The following is a 24,317-nucleotide window of genomic DNA, read 5'->3' as shown; positions in this document are numbered from 1 at the left end:
ATTCTAAAACAACACACCTGAAAACTTGAGTCACTCAAGTCAAAACGTCAAATTTACTTGTTGGAGTTGAGTTGAGTTCAACCTGAGAGAATGTCATATTCAGCTCCACCTATCACCAGTTGATGCAACTTGTGGGCATTTTTATAGAAAGGTGAAATATTTGCTCTCAAGTGGTATCAAGTCATTTTTAATCAATTTTAAAGCCTAAATGTTTCAAAAACACTCCTCATCTACAAAAAGATGTTCAGGTAATCTTCAAAACAAAAATCTAGATATTGTCCAAATGTTTTTAGTTCAGTATCCTCTTGCTTGACTTCTTCTCGACAACCAGACTTCAATTTTCTTGGCTCGTTTTTTCAAGCTTCAATCTTGGTTTGCCACATTCCTCATTTATAGAACTGTTAGAAGCAAGTGTCTAGATACAGTCATACAAGATATCAATAGGACTACCATTCCTGAATTAAGATCTGTTAATAGCTCTCTAAGACAAACTTCAAACGTATCAATAATTTATAGGTTCATCAGACGATGATACTGCCCCAGCACCACTATCTACAATTGAAGACGATGATCAAAACACTATTTGCATCGGTAGCTCACTTGAGAATGTCTTAATTCACACACTATTTAGTCGCTAATCTCATCGTACTTCCTCTTGGCAATCTTGGAATGCTCGAAAGAACCCCCAGCACTTGATTAAGCTTTCTCTTAATGTATCTTCTCTTCTTAAAATTCAGCTCTAAGAGCAGGCACCTCATTCTTCTGTTGCTCCTACGAAACAGAACTTGAGATTCATCCTGTGAGATGAAGAAAGCAATTCTTCAGGGATACTCCCTAGTGATTGAAAGGAATGAGAGTAGCCATCGGTCGGTACATAAAGATCAATTATATTTGTAAAGAATAGAAACAGAAACTAGCTAGTTTGAAACAAGAAAAAGATAATATCAATATAGTCACTAAACGTCATGAAAAACAATCAATTAAGTGGGACAATCAGATAGCTTGCCTTCATTAATATGAGCTAGGATCTACTGCCAACTTGTCTACGTCAAACCAATAAAAGGACTTCATATATCATATCGAAGGTGGTCTATTTCACATGGAATTTCAAGGAGCCTCTCCATTGCTTTGCCATCATATAATTGTAGTCAAATTTAACCTGATTTGCTCTATACTCATTCCTCGAACGACAGCTGCATGTAAGCATTGCAATTTTATCTTCAGAAGTGACCATATGATCGACAAAATTAACCAAAGTCATCCAGGATAAATCTAAGTGATCTAATCAGACATGCATCTTCATCAGTAAACAGTTTAGTTCAGTCTTAATCAATGCTTTGCTTTTTGACTTTGATCTTATCTCGTATAGTCTCAGCTTGACTCATCTTCTAGATGGTTTAGGCCTTGGATTTCTTCTCTTGGCAGCATGAAATTTCATTAAAAAGCAAGATAAACATATGAGAAATCACATCTCGGATTTGGTTCACGGGTTGCTTTTTACTCTTTCAAAATTTTCCTTTTAAGGAGGAGTTTTTATTCTGAAATATGAATTAAAACTGGGTATAACAATTCGATGGAAACCTCTACCTGAAACTCTTACAGGACGTGATCGTCTCCTGCCTACATAAAGCCCTAATTCAAGAACAGAAAGTTCATTCACAGCAGTACGACAAATTCATGAGAGAGGTCGAGAGAGAAAGAGCACGTTACCTGGAAGCATTAATGGAACGGAATTCACTTACGTATGAGGCAAAGCTAAAAAGACGAAGCAGCCACCTCTTGGCTCACTAGTAAATAACATCTGTCGAGGGAGAAGTCAGGAGAGAGGAATTAATCGCAACGTGCATGATAAAACAAATCCGAACTCTACTTGTTCAAAGCCCCAGAAAGAGAACCAAAGAAAAGCCAGGAAACCAGTCAGTCAAACCGGAGGAACTGAGAGAGTGAGTTTCGAGGTCGAACGCGATCGTCTGAGCTAGGCAAAGAATAACAAATAGCACGGAGATGGAATATGGATTTATTTACATGACGTAGATATTACGGGGAGACAGTCTGGTTATCAAGATGCGAGACAGCCAACCTATACCAGACGGGTGGATCTCCTGACTCAAAAGCAAATAAAAATTTTTTTTTAAAAAAAAAGTGTTTGTATAGTGTTTATGTCGATAAAAAAAACTCACTGGAAGCGATCCAGAAATGAGAGAGGCAGAGTATAGCAGAAACATGGTAACAACAAACAAACTTTCACTTGCATCAAAGATACCCAGAAACGAGAGAGATAATTGGAAGGGACCGAGAGAGAGAAACCCAAGATGAAATGTGTCTGCATCTGCACCTGCTCAAAAACTCACTGGAAGCGATCCAGAAATGAGAGAAGCGGAGTATAGCAGAAACATGGTAACAACAAACAAACTTTCACTTGCACCAAAGATACCCAGAAACGAGAGATATAATTGGAAGGGATCGAGAGAGAGAAACCCAAGATGAAATGTGTCTGCATCTGCACCTGCGCCTGCGTCTTTGGGCATCTTTCAGCTGTGGAAGACAAGAAAAGCTACTCAGGTGCAGGTGCAAATGCAGATACATAGGAGCATCTCAGAAGAAAAGCGATGAAATGGAGCAGAGGCATTAAGCCACACGCCATCCTTTAACAGAAACGTCGTTTGTCTCTCGCATCTCCTCTTCCATTTTTTGCTCTCCGAAATGGCGTTTTCTGTTTGCTATTGTCCTTTTCTCTTATCTTGCATCTCCTCCTGGGGACGACAGGTACGTGAAGCCCACGTGACACAGCATTGTGTCACGTGGACAATTTAGGATTGGACCAATAATCAGCTGAAACGTGGAAAGAGCCCCACTATATGTCGCTCGATGTGATCGTGGACCGCGTGGGCATAGTCTACGTTGGCATAAAATACGAACCTGACTTGAATTTGTTTTCTCTTCTTGGTGGGTAGGTGACCCCAATTAACTCTGATCCTGCCCTGTCTGCTTCGCTGTAACGTGCAATGAAAGGAGAGACGACGAACACACGTTCTAATTCCTTTGAAGGACGCTTTTTAGATTTTTCTCCTCTGACATTTTAATATATATTTCTAAATATCTATTTTACTATGAGTAAATCATTAAATCATAATAAATTTTATTATAAATATCTAATTTACTTTTACCAATATTTCAATCTTTGTGCTTGTAAAAGGAGGCACATAGTAATTGAACCGATCTAGTCCATCGATCAAAATCATATTTTTTTATTTTTTTATTTGTTAGAGTAACCCGTTTAATATCTATGATTGGGAAATATTTATGGAATTTAAAATAAAATTTTGATTCTACTTAAAGGACAAAATGATTCATAAACTCTACAATTTTTTGTTGGATCAAAATCCAACTTGTCTTTTTGCACACGGTTCCTTATAAATCAATAGTCATGTTGGTCTTTTCTATCAACCATATGGCATGTTAAGAGATGGAAATGATGATTAATAGGGCTTATGCATTTTTTTTTAATTTGCTACCATGGGAATAATTTCTTTTAAATCTATAAAGCTTGTAGAAACTATGTTGAACTTTCGGAAAGGAAAAAAACTTCATTGACTTGTTGGAATTTGAGTACATGAGATTCTATTTATGATAAAGGAAACAAGTATAATTTAATTACAATTAAACTACTCTTATGTTAGTTACACCCAAAATTAAACACTAAAAGATAAGTCCTAGAACAATTGAACACAAATAAAAGACTAACATAACTAAAACACATTCAAAAAGAAACTCTTCTATCAGTCCTCATTCCATAATTATCCTAACTCTATTAGACTTCTTGTTGTGAGAATCAAGTGGGACTCTTCCATACCTTATCTTCAACACTCGCCCTCAAGGTGGAATTTATAACTTTAGCTTGCAATGAAAAAGATTCTAAGTCTTTATTTTTTTTTCCTAAAAAAAAATCTTCTATGCAAAAAACTTCTTCTTTTTTTCTCATCTTGTTCTCCCACTTGGATGTTCTATTTGACAAATAAACGATCTAATGGGAACGAACGATCCGACGAAACTCACGGGATTGACGGAACAGTCCAAAACACCAACGAGAGAGAGCGCTGAGCTCTTTGGTTTCATGGTGAACACGAAGAACACGAGCGACAAAGGAAAAATATTTCCATTGGGGTTTTTTCCCCTTTCATTATGTATTTAAGATTTAGGTTTTCCTGTTACAAAATGACCCATGGGCCCAATACAACACCACCCATCCTATTGAGCCTAATCTAATAACCCTATGTACATAACTCAAAGTATACAATAATGATGAACATAAATTATATTTAATATACATTTTAACATATCGTAACATCCCCCCTCAAATTAATGATGGTGAGTCAACTAGTAACAATTTGCCAACCAAAAAATTATGTCGGGATTGAGACAATGCTTTGGTGAAGACATCGGCCACTTGAAGATCCGAAGAAATGTACGGAAGAGATATTACCCGGTGCTCCAAAGTGTCGCGGATGGAGTGACAGTCAACCTCAATATGCTTGGTATGCTCATGAAAAACTGGATTGGCTGCAATCTGGATAGCACTTGTATTATCTGCATGAAGTTGTGTAGATGAGGGCTGAGGAAACTGAAGTTCAGCAAGAAGACCGTGGAGCCAAATAACTTCAGAACACGCAGTAGACATAGCACGATACTCGGTCTCGGTAGATGACTTGGACACCTGGTCTTGTTTCTTACATTTCCAAGAAATCATTGCATCCCCTAAAAACATACATCAGCTTGTAGTAGAGCGACGGGTATCGAAGCACCCTACCCAATCAGCATCACTGTAGGCAACTAGACGTAACATGGAGCCGGTAGGAAAGAATAAGCCACGAGCAGGGGAGCCGCGCAGATAACGGATGATGCGCCGAACTGCCGCAAGATGAAGGTGATAGACGAGGAGATGACATAAACTGACTGACCTTATGAACAACATAAGAAATGTCCAGGCGAGTAGTAGTCAAGTATATGAGACTCCCGACTAGTCGTCGATAGATAGTTGGATCATCAATGAGAGTCCCTTCATCTTTCCGATATTTAACATTGACCTCCATAGGGGTGGGCACCGAAGATGTATCCTCCAACCCAGTGAGAGTAATAAGATCTTGAATATACTTATGCTGGTTTAAAAAAATACCTCTGGGTGTGTGATGTACCTCCATCCCTAAGAAGTATCTGAGTTGTCCAAGATCCTTCATATGAAAATCGGCATGCAACACCTTCTGAAGCTTGGTAATCAGTCCAGAGTCAGTGCCAGTAATGATGATGTCATCCACATAAACCAAGAGAATTACCATGCCCACGGTAGACTTATGATAGAAGAGAGATGAATCATACTGACTCTGGGTAAACCGGTGGAGGATGAGTGTGCCGCGAAACTTCTCAAACCAAGCCTAGGGGACTTGTTTAAGCCCATACAAAGGATGACGTAGCTTGTAGACAAGATCAGGAGAGGATGTAGACATACCCCGAGGGAATCTTTATGTAGACATCTTCCTGCAGATCACCGTAGAGAAAGGCATTCTTCACATCCATCTGATGCAGTGGCCAAGACTGAGATGCTGCAATGGCTAAGATAGTACGTATTGTGGTCATCTTGGCAACTGGGGCAAAAGTTTCATCATAATCAATCCCATTTACCTACCTATTCCCCAGGGCCACAAGGCGGGCTTTGTACCGATCCAACGATCCACCTGACCGCAACTTGACAGAGAAGACCCACTTACTTCCAAGAGGCCGAATAGTAGGAGGGCAAGCCACAATGTCCCAGGTGTGATTCTCCTCTAGAGCTTGGAGTTCCGTTTGCATTGCCTTTTGCCAACACTCATGTGCCATAGCCTGTTTATAGCCAAAAGGAATGGAAATAGAAGCCAAAGTAGCTACCAAAGATACAAGGGAAGGAAAACCATACCGTGCAGGAGGAAAAGAACGATGCGTGGATCTACGAACATGGAGGGGAGCAGGAGCCGAGGGAGAACCAGGAGCAAGCGCCATGTTAGGATGAGGAGAGGGCAACGAGGCAGTGGGGTGAGGCTCATCAAAGTTCAGCAAACTAGACAGAGAGGCAGACAGTAGAGTAACTTGAGGTGGAAAGAAATATTGATTTTCAAAGAAGACCACATTCCGAGAAACACGGACTCGACGCGCCTGGGGATCATAGCAAACATAGCCCTTTAGTTAGGATGAGGAGAGGGCAACGAGGCAGTGGGGTGAGACTCATCAAAGTTCGGCAAACTAGACAGAGAGGCAGACAATAGAGTAACTTGAGGTGGAAAGAAATATTGATTTTCAAAGAAGACCACATTCCGAGAAACACGGACTCGACGCGCCTGGGGATCATAGCAAACATAGCCCTTTTGAGAACCGGCATACCCAAGAAATGCACACATAACTGATTGGGTTGTAAGTTTATGCCATTCATGATCAAGTAAATGCACAAAACAAACACAACCGAATGTCCGAAGATCAGTGTAGGATGGAGAATAACCAAATAATTTAACAAAGGGAGAGACATGATGCAAGATAGGTGAGGGTAGGTGGTTGATTAAATGAACGGAGGTAGAGAGAGTTTCACACCAAAACCTAGGAGGAACGGATGATTCAATGAGAATGGTGCAGACCATATCAAGAAGGTGACGATTTTTACGCTCAGCAATACCATTTTGTTGGGGTGTCGAGGGACAAGAATGTTGACAGATAATGCCTTTGCTTTAAAGAAATTCCTAGAATTTCGCCGATATGTACTCGCCTCCAGAGTCAGAACAAAGTACTTTAAGGTGAGCAGAGAATTGTGTTTCAATGAGTGTAAGAAACCTCTTAAAAATGACAAAAACTTCAGATTTAGACCGTAAGAAGTAGACCCAGGTGAATCGACTAAAGTCATAAATAAAGGTGACAAAGTATTTAATTTGTGCATGCGAGACAACAGGAGAAATGCCCCAGACATCACTATGAATAAAGTCAAAGCAGTGGGAGACATGTGAGGCATGATGCGGAAATGGTAGAGTTTTACTTTTGCCAAGTTTACATGATGAACAGTCAAAATAAGTATCATGAGAAGTACAGTCTTGATTGCCTAATAAACCCGATTTAAATAATGTATGAAAGTACAACCGAGTTTGGGTGGCCTAGACGTCTATGCCACATCTTAGTGCCAAATCCAACAACATTACAAGTAAAAGAAAGTACAGGAGAACATGGAATAACAGTGGATAAAAAGACTTTAAGTGGAAATAGCCTGCCCACTTTAGGCCCCTTCACGATCACCTTCCCCGATGGTTGATCCTACACAACACAGCCAGAACGAGAAAACTAAACATTACAGTTTTTATCGACCAATTGACCAACAGACAGAAGGTTTGTTGACAGGGCTGGAGACACAAAGACATCAGCTAACGATGAAGAGAGATCACCATCAACACTGATAGGCAGAGTGCTGCCATCAGTAGTGTTGATGTGCAGGTTGCCATCATACTTTCAGACATTCGAAAGAGATAAAACATTGTTGGTCATGTAGTTAGAAGCACCAGAATCAAAATAGCATGAGTGAGTAGAGAGTTTCTGCTTACCTGAGATACCAAAAGTAGAAAAGGCAGATATGATCATTTGTTGCACCATTTCAGGAGTGAGGGTGGTTGAACTTGCAGGTGCTGGTTGAACTGGTGGCAATGCTGTAGAACTAGAAGTACCAGTGGAGGCATGATAAGCGGTATTCCTCCTCCTTTCAAGGCGTGTAGGACAAACATCGATGTGATGACCAGGCTTCTTGCAGTAGCTACATGACCTTTTGGGGCAGTCCCGAACAAAGTGACCATAAGCCTTGCAGTGGAAGCACTGAACAGAACTGGTGTCCCTTATTTCTTCCTTGTGCTACATAAGCTACAGGAGCCGAGATATCAGCCTGAACCGAGGTTCCATGCCAGCCTGAGCAGCAAGGCGTTGCTCCTCCCAGAGAAGTTCACCCAAACAGGCATCTAGTGATGGCACTAGATGACGATTCATCAAATGTGATCGAGCAATCTCAAATTCTGTACGAAGCTTCATCAATAATTTATCCCTTTTACTGGTTTCATGTACGGCTTGCACAGTAGAGAGAGCAGCAGCAGGGACATCCTCATAAACAATGTCAGTGTAGTCAGCCCACAGATTTTGGAAGCCCGAGAAATATTCTTCAATGGAGCGACTGCCTTGGGTGAAATTTGCCATTTCATATTCAACTTGAAATCGATGGGTCATGCTGGTTTGACGATAAACCTTGTGGAGGTAATTCCACATATCTGTTGTAGTTTTGTAGGGCCTCAGATTAAGGACTAGGTGAGGCTTAATGGATCCAAGTATCCAAGTCATGACTCTAGCATCCAGGATGATCCATTTTGACAATGCATCAGCATCGCCAGGTGCCGGATGACTACCATCAATATGTCCCCATAAACCCTTTCCTTGAACGAATAACCGGAACTGAAATTCCCAAGCACCGTAATTCTTGCCCGTGAACCGAATATGATAGAAATCTAATTTTTCTGCTGACATGATAAGATCGGATCTAACAAAATTCCTGATCTACCCCCGTAATATCAGAAATTCCAAGTATACCCCCACTTTTTGGAAATTCCAAATAGACCCCTACACTTTCAACAATTCAAGATTTGCCCCCAAATTATCAGAAATTCGAAATATACCACCACACATTCTGAAATTCGAAATACACCCCACACTTTCAGAAATTTCAAATTTGCCAAAATATCAGAAATTCTAATTTGACCCCAAACCCCCAGAAATTACAAATCGGCCCCCAAAGTCTCTCAAATTGCATAACGACCTTATGCCAAATAATTGCTCTTAAAAAAAACCTTTCTTTTCCCCTTCAGGAAAGTTTCCCGGCGAAAACCCCCGTCCCGGCAACAGAACCGCCGGTGGAGCTTTTCTGACAACTTTTCAGAGCTCCTAAAAGATTTTCCGACAACCTCCGAAAACACCCCTTTTGTTTCCCCTTCCGGCGAGAACCCTTTCCCGGCAACAGAACCACTCGTTGTAGCTTTTTCGGCAATGGAACCGCCCGACAAGATTTTTTGACAACCCCTGAAAGTGTTGCCGAAAACAGAGTCGTCGTACAGCGCAGGTCGTCGGACAAAGATGCTTCGGGCGGTCAATCTTTGAACGAATCTAGCTCTGATACCATGACAAATAAACGATCTGACGGGAATGAACGATCCGACGAAACTCACGGGATTGAGGGAACAGTCCAAAACACCAACGAGAGAGAGCGTTGAGCTCTTTGGTTTCACGGTGAACACGAAGAACACGAGCGACAAAGGAAAAATATTTTCGTTGGGGTTTTTCCCCCTTTCATTATGTATTTAAGATTTATGTTTTCCTGTTACAAAATGGCCCATGGGCCCAATACAACACCACCCATCCTATTAAGCCTAATCTAATAACCCTATGTACATAACCCAAAGTATACAACAATTATGAACATAAATTACATTCAATATATATTTTAACATATCATAATACTATTTACATGAAATTTGATTACCACAACACGAGGAATTTTTCATTGTAGATTATACTTCTCTTCTCAAACTTGGAATTCAGAAGGAGGCGCAACCACTATAACACTCAACTTCCAATCTCATCCCCATACTTCTCCTTCTAATCTCCACTTTAAGTTGGGAGGTAATGGCAATGATTACAGTTTGAAACAAATAAAATAGTTGTATTAGAATAAGTACGAAACAAGACACAAACTCTCAAAGAGTAAAAAGTGGGTGATAAAACATAAATTGAAATCAACCTCAAAGCATTTTGAGCAAAAATAGTGATAATAATCACTAAAGCGGGTAATGAATGTCATTCACAAGATAGTGATAAAAAGTATAAATAAAAAAATCTCATTAGACTTAAAAAATCCTTATATATATATATGACCAACCAAAGCAACACACCAAAGGGTTGGCCAAAAAGGAGGTTAAACAAGAGTAAAAAAAAAGGATAGTAGGAGCAAGGCTATCAAATAAAAGGTTAATGGAGAATTGAAGAGAAAATAGCAACCACCATAATAAGAAGGAGATTGTAGTGGTAGTAATGAAATAACTAAACAAATTTAACCAAGTATAACGTTTTTTAGGGGACCACAATTTTTTTGAGTTAACTAAGTGAAAGACATACAACTAAGTAACAAAAACACAAAACTTGAAAACGACATTGATGCAAGATATTGCATATCTTGCATGAACACATTGTGGAGTAATTAAGTTGGATAAAAACTTTCTAATTAGAAGACATTTTTTGCTAAAAAACTCGGATTATAGGAGAAAAGTAAACTCAATTCACGTTAATGCCATGAGAGATAATAAGAGAAAAAATAGGAAAAAATGAGAGATTTTTTATAGAACTAACCTTTGGTACTTTTGATATTAATATCTCCAAAAATATAGTTCAAATTTATAAAAAATTTATTGCTCTAGAAACTAGATTCAACGAGCTTTAATTTGATGTCTAACCTTTGCAGACTCAAATGAGAATCTCCTTATAGAATTTAGATTGACATGAAATTTTCTCCTTCAAAAAATAGAATTTGGTAAAGTTCATCCAAGAATAACTTTTCTTCATAAAATATGCTTCTTTTTAGAGAAAGAATCTCATAGATTTCAAACTTTGTAATGTGGCAAAATTGAGTACTTTTTCTTCTTTACTGGTTAAAAATATAATTTCTCTTAGTAGAAAACTCATATTTCAAAAATTCTTTTTTAGTTGAAAAGTAGCCTCAAAGATGTTTCTGTTAATATATAATTTGTAATATGAAAAGTTCATTATGGAGGTACAAATGCCAAGAAAACAACAGTTACTGGAACATGATAGAAAAAAATAGATAGAATACAAACCTAAACTACTTGACATGATTGATACCATGTTGTATTTCTGAAAAAGAGAAAAACTTTATTGACTTGTTGTAATTTGAGTACCTGATCCTCTATTTATAATAGATTAAACAAGTAGAATCCTATTACAATTAAACTATCATTATCCCAGTTACACCCAAAGTTAAAGACTAAAAGATAAATCCTAGAATAATTGAACTAAACACAAATAGAAGGCTAACACAACTAAAACACCTTTAAACTAAAAAAATTTATGAGACCTTCTTCCATAATAATTCTCTCCATAAGACTTTTTCTTGTGAGAGTCATATGGGACTCTTCCATACCTGCTCTTCAACAAACTATTAGAGAAATTGTTCAATCTTCCTACTTTTTTGAGTTTGTAAAAGTTTAAAAAGTAAGATAAAACGTTTTTAGACATACTTATTTAATTTGAACCAATATTTTTATAGAATTAAGTTTCAAAAAATTATTTAGAGAACATAACTAGACTTATTTCATGTAAGGTTTAGAAACAACATGAAAATGTTTTAAAAAATTGTTAGCTTAATATCATAGTTAATGTTACAATGTGGGACCTATCATGGTTGCACGAGCTGGTAGGACCAACCATGAGAACATGAGATGACACACGATGAGTCATTACATGAGCTGGCATGAGTTGGAAGATGTGAAGCACGAGCTGGAATGAGTTGGAATATTTGAAGATCAAATGGGACCCACAAAGATAACCACGAGTTGGTATCCTTATCACATGAGTTCGAAGATCAAGTAGGACCCACAATGATAACCACAAGCTGACATCTTTATCATATGATCACGTCCTCATAGAAGAGTTTTAGTTTGAGTTATTTTAGTTTTTTAATTATGTTGAGTTATTTTATTATGATAGACTTATCTTTAAGAGTTATAGTTTGGATGTAATTAGGAGAATGGTAGTTTAATTGTACTTGGACTCTACTACTTTCCTCTACTATAAATGGAGGTGTTTGTACTCGAATAAAAATAAGAAAATGAAGTAGATCTCTACTTCTCTCATGTGAAGACTTCCTCTTTAGCCTAAAATCTGTTTTTTTTTCTTCTCTCTTCTCTCTTCTCTACCCGAGAGCTCTCTCTCTCTGTCTCACTCCTTGCTCAAGATTTCAGTAAAGGGGTCCTAAATTCAACATGGTATTAGACCATCAAACTTAGGATCCCCATGTCAAAAGGAATGCTCTAAGAAGTTATGATCAAAGCTACTCATAGAAGGCTCTTTGTGAAGGAAGATTGAAGCTCATGAGATATATTATTGTTATTATTAATTCATGATACTGGTTTTTGGATTTAGAAGATGGTTTAGAGATGATTTTATGGTGGTCTTCACATTATGAGATTATTGAGATTTATGCATCTCGGATTAGAAGTTACCAAGGCAGTTTTGTCGTTTGGAAATTTTTTGATTGAAAATCAGTTTATGTTGAGATTTTATGCATAAAAAGTTATAATTTTGTGGGAACAAAATTTCCTGATAAAGAAGATTGGTATTGAGCCTATTATGACTGGTTATTTATTCATTGGATTTTAGAAATATTATTACTTAGCTTCTATGCTAAGCCTATCCATTAACCAAGTTGGTTGAAGAACTCTACTTGGTTTTTTTATTATTATTTGTTGGAGAATCTTTTTTACATTGAATTGTCAATTATGGCTGAAGAAAACATGGGTAACAATAGTGATACACTTAGAATTACTACTACACCCATGCAAGGGGTATCAAATTTCATGAACTAATCCACATCGGTTCGTCGATTTCTTATATCAAATGACCTACTTGGTCACCTCACCAAACTTGAACCACCTATAGATGAAGAAGATATTTCTTATAATAAGTGGTTAAAAATGATTGTTTAGTTATTAGTTGGCTCATCAACAACATGGAAGAACATATCTCCAACAATGTTATTCATCTTGAGACTGCTAAACAAATTTGGGAGACATGTGCTAAGTTGTACTTTAGCTCCGACAACTTATACAGGTCATATGATATTCCCCAAAAAATGTTCAACACTAAACAAGGAGAAATATCCATGAATATTTGGCTCAATAATGGAAAATAGCTCAGCCTACCTCCACGGATGTCTTTGTCCAAGACAAGCAGAAAGAAGTCTTAGTCACTACCATTTGCCTTTCAAACATTAAGCCATATCTAGAAGTTGCTAAAAGTCAACTTTTTAGCGCCTATGCTATTCCCACTTTTGATAATGTTTGTGCCACATTACTCCGTATTCCAAATGCTTCTTCTTCTATTATCAAAGTATCATCCGCTAAGTTCTCCGGACATAGGGGAACATCATCTGATAATGGCCGAGGTCGTGAAAGAAATTATAGAGGACTAGGAAGAGCTGAAAGGAATGGTTTTGTCAGAATAGATGGCAAGGAATGCACTGGGTGTAGGAGATATGGCCACACCATTGATATGTACTATTACAGGGAATGCACCCATTGTGGAAAATATGGCCACATTATAGAAACATGTTATAGAGTCCATGGCAAATCAGATTGGATGAAGAATAATCAAGCCTTATTAAGTGATACAAAGGAGGACCAGTCTACCACATCAACAGAAAAGAAAACCGCTTACCGATGATGAGTATGACTTATTCTAAAAAAATGCAAACACTTATGGTTTCTTCTCCAAGTTCCTCCTCAACTACTACTGCCACTTCCTCTTCAGGTATGATATTTGCCTCCTCTTCATCCTATATAATTGACTTAGGGGCCTCCGAGCATCTCACATATAACAAAAATCTACTACACTCAGTTTGTCCTTGTCTCTCACATAAATTTATCATAGCTGACGGCTCTCAAACTAAAGTTCTCGGGAAAAGGATCCACTTTTGTTACACCATCACTTTTGCTCATAGATATTCTTTTTGTTCCTAATTTCCCCTTGAATCTTTTATCTATTAGTTAGCTCACAAAATATTTTAATTGCTCCATCACCTTCTCACCCACTTCTTGTGTGTTTCAGGATATTATAACAAAGCAAGTGATTGGTGGAGGCTGTGAACAAGGGGGGCTCTACTACTTGGACGTGCCTAAAATAAATATTATTTCAACTAGTGAAATTGAGACAAGTCTATGGCACAATCAGTTGGGAGGTCCATCTGCACAATATCTTCATCGTCTTTTTCTGACTCTTAAAGAAAGGTCAGAGTTAAATTATGAAGTCTATCAACTAAGCAAACACTAGAGGACTACATACTCACCTCATCCAGAACTTAAAAGTGTTGCTTCTTTTTCATTAATTCATACAGATGTATGGGAACCCTTAGGCGTCTCCAATATTTTTTGAATCAAGTACTTTATTACATTTATTGATGATTTTACTCGTACCACATGGTTATTTCTCTTTAAAGAATGTTCTGAAATTTCATCCATATTTAAATCCTTTCATGCTATGGTACTCACTCAATTTGGTCAAAAAATAAAAGTTCTTCGGTCTGATAATGCCAAAGAATATACTGCCAGTGACCTTGACTCCTTTTGTCAAGAGAATGACATTATCCATCAAACATTGTGTGCCTATACCCCTCAACAAAATGGTGTAGCAGAACGGAAGAACCTTCATTTTCTTGAGGTAACTTGCTGACTACTGTATACCATGAAAGTCCCATACTTTTATTGGCCACATGTCATCCTTACTGCATGTTTTCTTATAAATAGGCTACCCTCTTCCGTTCTCGGTCATAAATCCTCATACTCTTTATTGTTGCCAGATGATGATCCTTTTTCACTTCCCTTGAAAGTCTTTGGTTGTCAATGTTTTGTTCATATTACCTCCCCACAACATAGTAAACTTGATCCCAAATCTGTCAAGTGTATCTTCTTAGGATACTTTCGTACACAGAATGATTATATTTGTTATAACCTACTCTCCAAAGGTTACTTGTGTCTAGGAATGTAACTTTTTTTTAAGACTCTTCATATTACTCTAACAATGTTCCTCTAGGTCTATGTTCAGTACCAACTTCTCCTTGACCGGTTGTGCCTCGTGCTATAGAATTTTCACAACCCCCAGACACACTGGCTAACACCACACCTGCTGAGTTTATAGATCCCACCGATGTAAGTCCATCTTCTCCTGTTGTTTTTGCCCCACAATATGATACTTGTCCCATTGCCTTGTGAAAGAACCTAGAACTTGCACTAGGCCCTCTACTTCTCACCCCATATCCAATTTTGTGTCTCGCCATCGTTTATCTCCTTTATGTTGTCAATTTCTTTCATCTATCTCCTCCATATCAGTCCTATCAGGAGGCTCTCAAACTTCCAGGGTGGAAGGTGGCAATGGACGAAGAAATGCAGACACTCTATGAAAATTTAACATGGGCTCTTGTTCCTCTTCCATCAGATAAGAAACTTGTCAGTTGTAAGTGGGTTTTTACTGTGAAACACAATCTGGATAGGTTTGTTGCTCGCCTAAGGCTCGCCTCGTTGCTAAAGGCTATACATAATGTTATGGAATTGATTATGAGGAAACATTCTCTCCGGTGGCCAAAATGAACTCGATATGTATTTTATTATCTCTGGTTGCTAATTCTTCCTAGCAGGTATATCAATTTGATGTGAAATTTTTTTTTCTTAATGGGGATATCAAGGAAGAAATTTATATGCAACAACCACCTGGATTTGTGGTTGAGGGGGAGTCAGTATGTCGATTGAAGAAATCTCTTTATGGTCTGAAACAGTCTCGTCGTGCATGGTTTGATAAATTTAGCCAATCAGTCATACGGGTAGGATTTCATAGATGTTCTATAGATCACTCCATATTTATTAAAGACACACCTAAAGGCAAGGTGATTTTGGCAGTATATGTTGATGACATTGTCATAACCGGTAGTGATCCCCAAGGGCATTCAGTAAACCAAGGAAAAGATATGTGCAGAATTCAAGACAAAAGATCTTGGACTACTTAAATATTTTCTGGGTATTTAAGTACTACACTCTAGGCATGGGATTGTACTATCTCAAAGGAAGTATGTCCTTGATCTACTAGAGGATACATGAATGATGGGGTGTAGACTAGTAGAAACCCCTATGGACTCAAATACATAATTATCTACAGGTACTAGAGAAGATGTGGATATTGAAAGCATCAAAGACTTGTAGGGAAACACATTTATCTTTGTGTAACAAGGCCGGATATATCATATGCAGTAAGTGTGGTGAGTCAATACATGCACTAGACACAACTCAGTCACTAGCAAGTACTAGAAAGGATATTGCGATATTTGAAAGGAGCTCCAGGAAGAGGGCTTCTCTATAAGAACCATGGTCACTTCAACATAGAAGGATTCTCAAATGCGGACTATGCTGAATCCCTGGATGAAAAAAAATCTACTTCAGGATATTGTACAATGGTTGGAGGGAACTTGGTTACATGGAGAAGGAAGAAGCAGAATATAGTTACAAGGCCTAGTGCAGAAGCAGAATACAGAGCCATGGCACACACAGTTAGTGGGCTTCTATGCACCAGATCCCTTCTCACTGAACTAGGATTCTATAAAGAAGCTATTATCGATCTATATTGTGATAATCAGGTAGCAATACATATCACATTAAATCCGGTCTTCCATGAGAGAACAAAGCTCATTGAAGTATACTGCCATTTCATACGAGAAAAATTCCAAATCGGCATATTATATTTCAAACATATATATTCACAAAGCCAAGTTATAGACATTCTCACTAAACCAGTTACTCATAAGATCTTGTCCACCATTTGCAGCAAGTTGGGCGTTTACGATGTTTTCTCACCCCCAACTTGAGGGGGAGTGTTATAATGTGGGACCCACCGTGGTTGCACGAGCTAGTGGGACCCACCATGAGAACGTGAGATGACATGATGTGTCATCACATGAGTTGGAAGATGTGAAGCACGAGCTAGAATGAATTGAAAGATTTGAAGATCAAGTGAGACCAATAAAGATTACCACGAGTTGGTATCCTTATCACATGAGTTAGAAGATCAAGTGGGACCCACAATGTTAACCACAAGCTGACATCTTTATCATATGATCACGTCCTCATAGAAGAGTTTTAGTTTGAGTTATGTTAGTCTTCTAATTATGTTGAGTTATTTTATTATGATAAACTTATCTTTAAGAGTTATAGTTTAGATGTAATTAGGAGAATGGTAGTTTAATTGTACTTGGACTCTACTACTATCCTCTACTATAAATAGAGGTGCTTGTACTCGAATTAAAATAAGAAAGTGAAGTAGTTCTCCACTTCTCTCTCGTAAAGACTTCCTCTCTATCCTAAACTCTTTTTCTTTTTTCTCTTTTCTCTCCTCTCTACCCGAAAGCTCTCTCTCTCTCTTGCTTTTTCTTTCTCCATCTCTCACCTTGCTCGAGATTTTAGCAAAGGGATCCTAAATTCAACAGTTCAAAAGTTTAACGTTGATAGAAAGAGAAAGAGAGAGAGGTTTATTAAATATATTTTCCTATCTTTACTAAACAAAGTTGAACAAAGCTTTAACATCGCAAGAAAAGATTTTATTAGAGAGAAATGAGACTTTGCAAGAAAAGAGATATTATTAGAAAGAAATTTTTAGAAACAATCATAAGTACATATATATGTCATATTTCATAATGCAGCTACAATTAACTATATATGTCACATTTCATGAAGTGATGAAAAATGTATTTTCCTTCACTTTAATTTTTTAGAATGACAAATAAGAGAGCGAGAGAGAGAGCGAGAGAGAGAGAGAGAGAGAGAGAGAGAGGTTTTATTAAATATATTTTTCTATCTTTAAGAAACAAAGTTGAGCAAAGCTTTAACATCGCAAGGAAAAGATTTTATTAGAGAGAAAGGAAACTTTTCAATAAAAGAGGTATAATTAGAGAGAAAGTTCTAGAAACAATCATAAATACATATATATGTCACATTTCATGATGTAGCAACAATTAACTATATATGTCACATTTCATGAAGTGATGAAAAATGTGTTTTCCTTCACTTTAATTTTTCAGAATGACAAATACACCACAAATACTTTAAGAAGAAAATGAGAGAGGATTTTCCCTATCCCAACCCTTTTCAATCTCAGGAAAAAAGTCACCCTTCATTTCTTGTTTCACCTCTAATGTTGAGAGTGAAAAGAGTAAGCATTTGAAGGTCCATCATATCCTCCACTATTTTTCTATTCAATGAAAGGGAGAGTATACAAATAAACTTCCCCTTCAATTATGAGACTGACAAGGGATTCCTTGCACTAATGTCACCAATGAAAATAAATAAATAAATTAAATATAATATCTATTAGAGTTGCAATGATCAAGTTAATCCTCAATCTAAACAAATCCTAATCCATGAAACCGATCTAGTACACAATTAAAAGGATTGGATTAGAAGGTGGATCTACTATACAAATTAATAAATACTCGTTCAGATGTTGGATGTGTCAAAAAATAAAACTCGACCCGAATCAACCTGATCCAAACATTAAAATGGATCTAAAAATTTTAAATCTAGTTCAATATGTGAATATTCGACCTGGTCCTCAAATAATTTATAATATTAATACATTAGTAATTATGATATGGTTCTAATGTAAGTACTAATAGCTAGTATTGTTCTAACTAGCCATTTCTCTCTTAAGACCTGATTAGATAGTTCCTCTACATGTTATTCCATTTTCAAAGCCCTAAAAGATATAAAGAACTCTAAAAAGTCCCCATTGATAAGTTGCTTCCCTCCAAAACCATAACCTCAAAGCAATTTATTTTCCAAAGCTCAAGGGACATAATATCTAATGTTCTCTCCCCAAAAATATAAATACCTGCTATTGTATTAAAAAAATCTCTCTTAATTGTTAACTAACATATATGAGTGGCTTCTCAGTTGTTCGATGACCATTCTAGTTGTAATTGAAGGTATTAAATAGAAATACCCCACTTCTTCCGGCAATTCCATTAAGAGTATGCACTATATAAATAAATCAATAATACTTTGTATCAGACAATTAAGAAAAAATTAATCAAAGACAAGATAGATGTTAGTGATAAACACTCACCATTGGTTAGCACAGGCACGTCATCTGCCTTGCAAGCAGCCATGCAAGTAACATCATCCATATCATTATCTAAGAAGATTTTCCAGCCAACTTCTTATTTCCTGCAATTTTTCTCTTCCAACATTGTAAAGTGTTAACATTGGTAAGAGAAAAGAGTATAAAAACCTGTTATAATCAATTGTAATCAATCAAGTTAGAATTTAAATTTGAACTCCTTGTTTTTCTCATATCGGTATCAAATATCTATGGTTGTTCTTTTTGGGTAATAATTCTTCCTCTCTCTCATGTCTACTCCTTCCAAATTCCATTCATCATCTTCCATGTCTTTGTATATCACTAACTCGATGACTTCCTCTAGGAGTGGCATCGACTTGAGCCAAAATCGAACTTGCATATATTCGAGGTTGGCTTGATCTAAATACTTCGAACTCTAGCTCGAGCTCGAGCTCAACCTTGAGCTTAAAATTTAAATCGAGCTTGAGTCCAAAAATTTTAACCCAATTTGAGCCCAAGCTCGAGCCAAGTTTGAGCACCAACCTACAGTTAAAACTTCAAAAATAAATAAAAAAGATATTGTGATGACCTTGGTACAATTGAACTGCAAGTTATCACAAAGGAGTCCAAGACTTTACAATTAAGCATACTAATGTATAGTAACAAGTTTAATAAACCTAAAAGAAAGATCAAACACTTCCATCAATATGTGTATTCCACTAACAAACAACAATATTATATGTTGAGGGACCCAAAAGGGTAGAACGATCGTTTGAGGTTTGAGGTAAATAAGAGAAACAATCAACCAACTAAAGAGAGAATTGATGATACCAATTAGAATAAAGGATATTTTCATAAAAAAAAATTATTCTAACGAGTCGAGTCACAAGCTAACAAGCTGAGCTTGAAAAATCTCGTGTTTGACTTGTTATACTTAACCTTATTTCAAGTTTGACCTCGAGCCGACCTCAAGTAAAATTTTAACTGAGCCAAGCTTTTTTCAATTCGAGCTCGAATGGTTTGTGAGCCGGTTTGGTTTAGTGTCACCCCTAACTTCTTATATTCCCATTGTGTATATTACTTCCCTAGTCATTGTGAAGCTGAATGATACTAACTATGTCATCTGGTGCTATCAACCAATAACTAGTATTCTCTCTCACAACCTCTTAAGCCACATTGACGATAAGTCTACATCTCCATTTCCTGTCCTCTTTAATTGAAATGAAACAAATTCTTCTTCGAATCCTAAATATCAGCCATGGCTACAAAGGGAGGCTCGAGCCACCATGGCAAAGGGCATTTCTGCCCATGTTATTTTACTACAATTTGCATATTGAATATGGTAGAAATGTGAATCCCTCTTTTCTCTTCATTCTAAGTTTATGGACACCAACAATTGAAATCCTTAACAAGAGCGATATTTACTTTTTGCTAGAGAAAAATCAATTTTTTAGCAAAATCCTGCAACTTCTTGCATTCTACTCCAAAATCATTTTTCATTGTGCCTAAAGTGTTGAAAGCTTGGAGACAATCTATCTCTCCAAAGGTGTAGATTTATTTTTTATTTTTGTAATTTAACTTTCTTGAAAGAGGTTTTCTAGACTAATTTAGAAAGTAATTGCCCACTAGAGCTAGAATCTAGTTGTATTGAATCTCCTGGGAGAGATTGGGAAGTGTAATTGGGTATTACACTTGGCTTAAAGATAGTTGGGATATCTTTTGTAATTTTATCTAATAGAGCTTATTAGTGAATTTTTTTCCCGAGCAAGGGTTTTGGGGCAATGATTACCATTGCAGGAACATTGAGAACAAATAATCTTGGCATCCTTGTTGCGTGTTCAGTTTTCCTTATATTTATCAATTTTATTTGCACAATTAGCACTTCTATTTTAATTTTTATTATGAATTCACTCCCCTCTTGAGAAGCTAGGTGGCACATTGACCTGCTACTAGCAACGAACAGGAAAGTGTCCAACTTCTAGTTGAAGTCAAGTCTTTTTATTCACCCAAGTGGTGATATTTTTAGTTACCCTTAAAATAGTAAGTAAAATCTTTTTTCATACCCTAAAATTGAGCTTTTTTGGCATTGAAATTGAGCAGAGTTTTTTTTACACTTAGACCATTTTGAGTAGTGTATAAAGTTTTTTCATTTAGTTAAGAGTGGTATTTCCTTCTTTCATATTTTTTTTGTGAAATTTTGGTCTATATGTGTTTTTGATCCCCAACTTGAGGGGGAGAAGTAGAAGAAGAAGTACAAAAAAAAACATATTTTATGGTATTTGATACAGCCTATTATGAAGAATTCCACAAGTTATGGTAAAAAAATTATATTACTAGCAAAGAAGAAAATCCAACTTAGAAGGAAATAATGATACAGAATTTTACAGCTAAAGAATGTTGAAGACCAAGAATTTTTTTCTTTGCAAGTTGAAGTTAGTAACTCTAGCTTGAGGGAGATTGTTGAAGAGGCAAACATAGAGGAGTCTTGCATTATTCTCATGATAAGGGAGTCTTATAGTAGAAGAATTAATATGGAATCTTACATATGTCTCATGGGAATACGTCTCCAAAAAAAGTTTCAATTCTATCAATTTTTTGTAAGAATTTCTTACTTTGTTTCTTATTAGGAGTTTTTATTGTCAGTGTAATTGGGATACAAATGTTTCTTATTACTAGTTCTTTGTAAGAGTTTTCTCTATTATACATAGAACACGAGTGTACTTTTGTTTACAATTAATCAATGAATTATTTATCTCCTAAACATTCAATAATTCTATGCATCAAAATGACTAATCTACCATTTCAAAATAAAGTACATTGATTTTGAGCTACAAGATAGGATTTTTTAGACTGAATTACTTTTAATACTTGAAAATTAATTTTGGATTTGGCTACCTCAAAATTTCAATTCTTATGCACGCTCAATAGTTTCTCAATGCACATTTGTCCAAATATTCAGCTTACGTAATTTTTAGATAACGCAAACCACCAAATGTGGACAAATAGCATTGTTTTGCATAACTCAATATTTCATCGGCAAACTAAGAGGATGGTTGATTTACTTACATCAAGGCATATTTACTTTGTTGAGCGAAACTATTTTTAGAATTTAATATTTGGTAAGTGACACAAAATCCAATCTTAATGATTTCAATGCATTCTACGGGTTTAAAGTTTAGTTAAATACAAACGTAGTACTACATAACTTTAGGCAATCATCAATCTTGCTTTGAAATGATTTTAAAGTCTAAGTCCTCATGACAAGCTTGTAACTATTGATCAAGTTCTCAATTTTAATAGACTTTGAAATTTTGTAGCTAAGCTTAATCTTGAAAATCCAATCATGATTTTTCACCATCAAAATCACGAGGTTGATTGATATACTCATACAAATCATCCAATAATGGTTGAAGAATCAATTGTTTTGATTGAGGAAGATAAATTCTGACTACTAAAATTTTGCATTAGTTTGTTTGGAAAAAGTCTAAACCACATAAGACTAATCAATGTTTCCCAAGTTGACTTATGTTATGCTTCTGGATTAAGTACCTATATCTTCCGCTCCTAACAGACCGGTCTTTTGGATAGTATTGGCTAGGTGTTTAACATTTGCTATCAGAGCTAACGCTCGGTCGCGCGTTCGAATCCCGACGATGACCTATGCAGAGGGGGCGACCTAGTGGAAGGGGTGACCAATCGGCTCGCGAAGGGGGGTGTAATGTTATGGTCCTGGGTTAAGTACCTATGTCTTCCGCTCCTAACAAACGGGTCTTTTGGGTAGTATTGGCTAGGTGCTTAACAACTTACTAGTTGTTATTTTGACATTACAAACCAAAAACACATTAAGTTTACTAATATCTTAGGTAAAAAACATTCTTTCCTTCAAAGGCGAAAATGTGATTTGGGGTGCCTACGCTTGTTTGGGTCTTTTGAATAGCCCTTATATTCAAGTCAAATTTTAGTTACTCTTAGGTATCAAAATTTCCTTCACCCCCTTCAGTTTAGAACGTTTCCCAACCCTTCTTATCTATCCAATTAGGATGATTTTCACAACCCAAAGTCAGGTCAATACATCGATTTCCAATGTGTGTGCACCTTCGATATAAATTCACTACATAAGACTAAGGACATCTATATCCAGAGCCACAAGGGTTAAATTATGCCTACAATAAGGACTAACACTACTTAATTGACCATATTAGCCAATTTACAAAACACTCCCTCACAAAAGTTACAGAATACTAGAATCTAGGATAGACCAACACTCGAGATTTTTACACCAACATAGTAAACACTCTCACCTACACCTACAAATGGAAATTTTATCAACAAACCAAGCACTCTAGCGTAGACCGACTCATGAGATATCATAATCTAACTAGGCATGCTAACCAAGACCCTCAAACATCCCCAACCCATAGTTGGGATTTATGGTCAACAGCCAACTAGGTTCACTAGTCTAGACCCACATTTAGGACTTCCTGTAAGGAGCCAACTAGGTTAACTAGTCTAGACCCACATTTAGGACTTCATGTAAGGAGCCAACTAGGCTCACTAGCCTAAATCCAAAAAGGACTTTACAACACATCTGCCCACACTAACTAAACCTAACCTAAAAATGAATTTTTCATTACCTCAACCTCAACCACAAAGGTGGTCTCAATCAAGTGAGATGAAGATTGGTCTTGCCTACATAAGACTTGACCCCAAGCATTTGCAAGAATTACTCGCTTACAATCCATCACATACAATCTCTTAATAGGTTGATTTCACAATACAAACACAAATAAGAATACACCTCCCCTATGTGTCCTTTCAACAAATGATTGTAGCTCAAATCAAATCCAAAAAACTTTTAACTTCAAAGTGTTGGGTACCTTTTGGAAAAATAAAAGGTCAATTCAAAATGCAGCTCTATTAGTGGTGTGTTTCAAATGGACGGACATATAAAAAAAAGGGTCAAATTTATTGGCTAAACAATGAATGATTTTAAAAAAAAATGCATAGTTATTCAGCAATGAGATGTGCATACATGCACATATAAGACTTCATAGTACAGAGTTTAGTGAGTTAGCCTCATGCGAAGGCCAACCCAATATGGGCCCTATTCACAAATTCAGACTCAACCTGATATGTTCTCAAATGATTTCAAAAATAGATTACATAGATTATGAGGGGCTATAAATAGAGTCTTAAGTATAGTTCTATATGTTGCACTTATCCTAAAGATTACAAAGTATATGAGCACATACTAAGCAAGTACAAATATTGATTTCAAAGTAAAGACTCTGTGTACTTAGTTGATAGAAATGATACTTGAAGGTGCTTTCACGGCCTTGACT

General features: G+C 36.7%; 1 protein-coding gene and 1 long non-coding RNA gene across 2 annotated transcripts; both read right to left on the bottom strand.

The window, feature by feature from the left end:
- Positions 1-452: 452 nt before the first annotated feature.
- On the bottom strand, positions 453-2,614 carry LOC137939227 (uncharacterized). The gene is made up of 2 exons (XR_011109932.1): positions 1,007-2,614; positions 453-797 (listed from the first exon to the last, which is right to left on the bottom strand). It is a non-coding gene; the product is annotated as an uncharacterized lncRNA (long non-coding RNA).
- Positions 2,615-4,817: 2,203 nt separating this feature from the next.
- On the bottom strand, positions 4,818-5,333 carry LOC137938211 (uncharacterized mitochondrial protein AtMg00810-like). The gene has a single exon (XM_068783202.1). The coding sequence runs from the start codon at positions 5,331-5,333 to the stop codon at positions 4,818-4,820; it is 516 nt and encodes a 171-aa protein (XP_068639303.1).
- Between the last annotated feature and the right edge of the window lie 18,984 nt (positions 5,334-24,317).

This window comes from Aristolochia californica, unplaced genomic scaffold, assembly GCF_029961685.1.
Source record: "Aristolochia californica isolate CCGP_79_NKW_82.1479 unplaced genomic scaffold, dmAriCali1.0.hap1 SCAF_8, whole genome shotgun sequence".
Taxonomy (NCBI): Eukaryota; Viridiplantae; Streptophyta; class Magnoliopsida; order Piperales; family Aristolochiaceae; genus Aristolochia; species Aristolochia californica.
This window is presented reverse-complemented; position numbering and strand designations above follow the sequence as displayed.